Source organism: Dipodomys ordii, unplaced genomic scaffold, assembly GCF_000151885.1.
Source record: "Dipodomys ordii isolate 6190 unplaced genomic scaffold, Dord_2.0 Scaffold18, whole genome shotgun sequence".
NCBI classification, from domain to species: domain Eukaryota; kingdom Metazoa; phylum Chordata; class Mammalia; order Rodentia; family Heteromyidae; genus Dipodomys; species Dipodomys ordii.
The window spans coordinates 12,796,680-12,799,305 of record NW_012267234.1 but is presented as its reverse complement, the minus strand read 5'-3'; the positions used below and the strand labels follow the sequence as shown (position 1 = coordinate 12,799,305).

The 2,626-nt window shown below is 61.6% G+C and overlaps 1 protein-coding gene across 4 annotated transcripts in view; it reads right to left on the bottom strand.

Annotated features, from left to right (window-relative positions):
• Nucleotides 1–323: 323 nt before the first annotated feature.
• LOC105983093 (chymotrypsinogen B-like) overlaps nucleotides 324–2,626 on the bottom strand; it is a 20,628-nt gene continuing 18,325 nt past the window's right edge. For 2 of the 4 annotated variants that reach the window (XM_013012849.1, XM_013012850.1), the window contains exons 2-8: nucleotides 2,111–2,194; nucleotides 1,872–1,975; nucleotides 1,699–1,775; nucleotides 1,541–1,619; nucleotides 1,255–1,432; nucleotides 1,031–1,164; nucleotides 324–561 (exon numbers count right to left, since the gene is read on the bottom strand). In XM_013012849.1, coding sequence (XP_012868303.1) covers nucleotides 376–561; nucleotides 1,031–1,164; nucleotides 1,255–1,432; nucleotides 1,541–1,619; nucleotides 1,699–1,775; nucleotides 1,872–1,975; nucleotides 2,111–2,194 — 842 coding nt within the window. In that variant the 3' untranslated portion in view covers nucleotides 324–375. The remainder of the gene's footprint in view (nucleotides 562–1,030; nucleotides 1,165–1,254; nucleotides 1,433–1,540; nucleotides 1,620–1,698; nucleotides 1,776–1,871; nucleotides 1,976–2,110; nucleotides 2,195–2,626) is intronic. The other 2 variants (XM_013012852.1, XM_013012851.1) reach the window with 2 other exon arrangements.

Here is a 2,626-nt window from a genome sequence, read left to right as displayed (position 1 = left end):
CTCTGAGCATGCGTGCGGCCGCCAGCGGCTGCCTCACCCCCTGCTGCTCCCGTGGCAGCGCTCTGAGCATGCGTGCGGCCGCCAGCGGCTGCCTCCAGGCCGGGGCTGGGAGGGGAGGCCAGGCCGCCATCGCCCACACATCCACACCCTGACACCTATGTTGTTTTTCTTTGTTTCATGTGCCTGTGTGCTTCTGACCAGCCATATGATGGGAGAAGGACTGGGGGCCTCTCCCCGAGATCCCCACCTCCCAGGTTGGCCCAGCCCAGTGGTCCACGTTCAGGAACGGGAGAGGCCCCCAAACAAAAGCCAGACCACACTGATGGGTGTTAATGAATCTGTTGAGGCTTGGTGGGGAGCAGAGCAAGAAGGAATTCAGAGGTTCAGAGCAGCTCTGAGGCTGTTTTCCGCCAGGGTCTGCTTCACCCAGGGGAGGAGCGCAGTGATGTGGGTGAACACAGCGGGCATGCTGGCGTCACACTCACGGCTGCCCCAGGACACGATGCCCACCTGGCTCCACACTCCCCCCTTCTCGCACACCAGGGGGCCACCAGAGTCGCCCTGCAGGGAGAGGGAAACAGGCTCCGGTTTTGTTGTAGCCCAGGCAGCCCGGCCTCTGCGCATGGCGCCCAGAGGCCAGTCCATGGCCTGACCCAGGACACCTCTGCCTGCTTTCTGGGTGGGTTGTGGAGGGTTTCAGCAGCTGCTGTGGGTTGAACTTTCTGGAAGTCTGACCCACCCAGGGGAGCATACATGACAGAAGTCAGTGCAGCTGAGTGCGTGCAGGGAGGCGCAGGAGGGCGGGCTGTGCGGGGCAGCGCGGCTGCGGCTCAGCCTCGGCTCTGCCTGGGCCCTGTCCAGGCTGCGCGGCTCACCTCCCGCAGCCGCCACGCACACGCTCACGGGGATCTGACACCATCGCAGCTGACACACTGCACCTGCCTCCCTCCCCCATCAGCCCTCACCCCGTACTCGGGCAGCCATGTCTAGAGAGAGGGGGGACAGTGTGGGCAGAGCTAGGAGGCCGCACCATGCAAGGGGAGGTCCCGTCACTTCCAGCGCAGATCATGTCATCTGTGACCTGGTCACCCCAGATCTCCTGACAGTCAGGAGTGGACACGAGGGGCAGCACTGCCTGCTGCAGCGTGGGTGCTCTTTGATGGTCTGGAAGGGCAGCGGAGGGCGAGGTCAGTGCCACGGCGCTGCCCAGCCTGGCAGCTCCCACCTCCACCAGCCCCCGGACAAGCTGCTCACCGTCGTATTGGGTCTGGCCCCAGCCTGTGATGACGCACGGTGTCCCTGGCGGGAAGTCAGCCTCGTTACAGGCCAGACACACGGCGGACACAGTGTCAGTGAAGCGGGCCGGGGTGGCCAGCTTCAGCAGCGCGATGTCGTAAGTACCACTAATGAAATAATTCTCATTCGGGAACACCTTTGGAGGAGAACAGAGTCCCAAGTGAGGCCCAAGGAGGAGCCCAGGCTCTCTGATATTCTGGGGGCCAACTCCTTCCCTGGGGGTCCGTCCAGCAGGCCCGGCTACCTCTGCAATGTCCAAGACCTGGACGCCCTCCTCATCAGGATCCAGGTTAAACGCCCCCGCCACCACCTTGTCATCTGTCCTACACATGGAGACAGGTAGGGGTGAGATGGGGGGGTTGCTGATCCCCTCCTTTGCCCTCTAGAGCCCACAGGACTCACGTGACCCCACAGTGGGCAGCAGTGACCACCCATTCCTCGCTGATCAGGGCGCCACCGCAGAAGTGGAAGCCTTCATACTGGGGAAGAAGAAGGGGATGATCACAATTCCACAGGACAGCACCCCATGCTGACTGCCACCCACACTGCCCCCATGCCCACAATCCCCCTCTCACCTGCAGGGACACCTGCCAGGGCCAGGAGCCAGGGACAGCGTCCTCCCCATTGACCACCCTGGACAGCCCACTGACCTCAGGAGGGTTGGCAGGGATCCCACAGCCTGGGGACACAAGGAGGTGACAGCCAAAGTGGACCAATCAGGTCTCCCCCCCTCCCACCTCCTGTCTCCTCTCACCCTTGGGGGACCCCGGCTGGCTCCTCCCTTCCCTTCACCCTGCCCCTGCCCCCCCCAAACCTGGTATCCCACAAGTGCAGCTCAGTGTGAGGCGAGCAGTATCCTGGTCAGAGAACTCAGATTCTTGCACCCCGCTCAGCTCCCCTTCCAGACAAATACAAAAACAGACATGCAGTAGATGAGGCAGTCAGCAGGACCCATGGCTGCCTGGTTCAGCCACGCAGCTCAGTCTCAGTTTCCCCATCGGCACAGTGGGGCGCAGCCGCCACCCTGCCAGAGTTGGTGTGACGCTATGACAAATGAGCGGACCAAGCGCTGCTCCATTCCGGGGACAGAGGAGAACTAAGAGAGCTGTAAAAGAACAAGCTTCTAGTGCTCACATCTGTGATCCTACACACTCAACAGACAGATCTGACGATCATGGTTCAAAGGCAGCCTGAGGAGACAGTCCTCGAGACTCTACTCTCCAATTAACCACCAAAAAAAGCCCAAAGTGGAGCTGTGGTAGAGTGCTGGCCTTTAGTAAAAACAGCTCAGAGCCAGGGGCTGGGAAGGTGGCTCAGTGGTAGAGTGTTC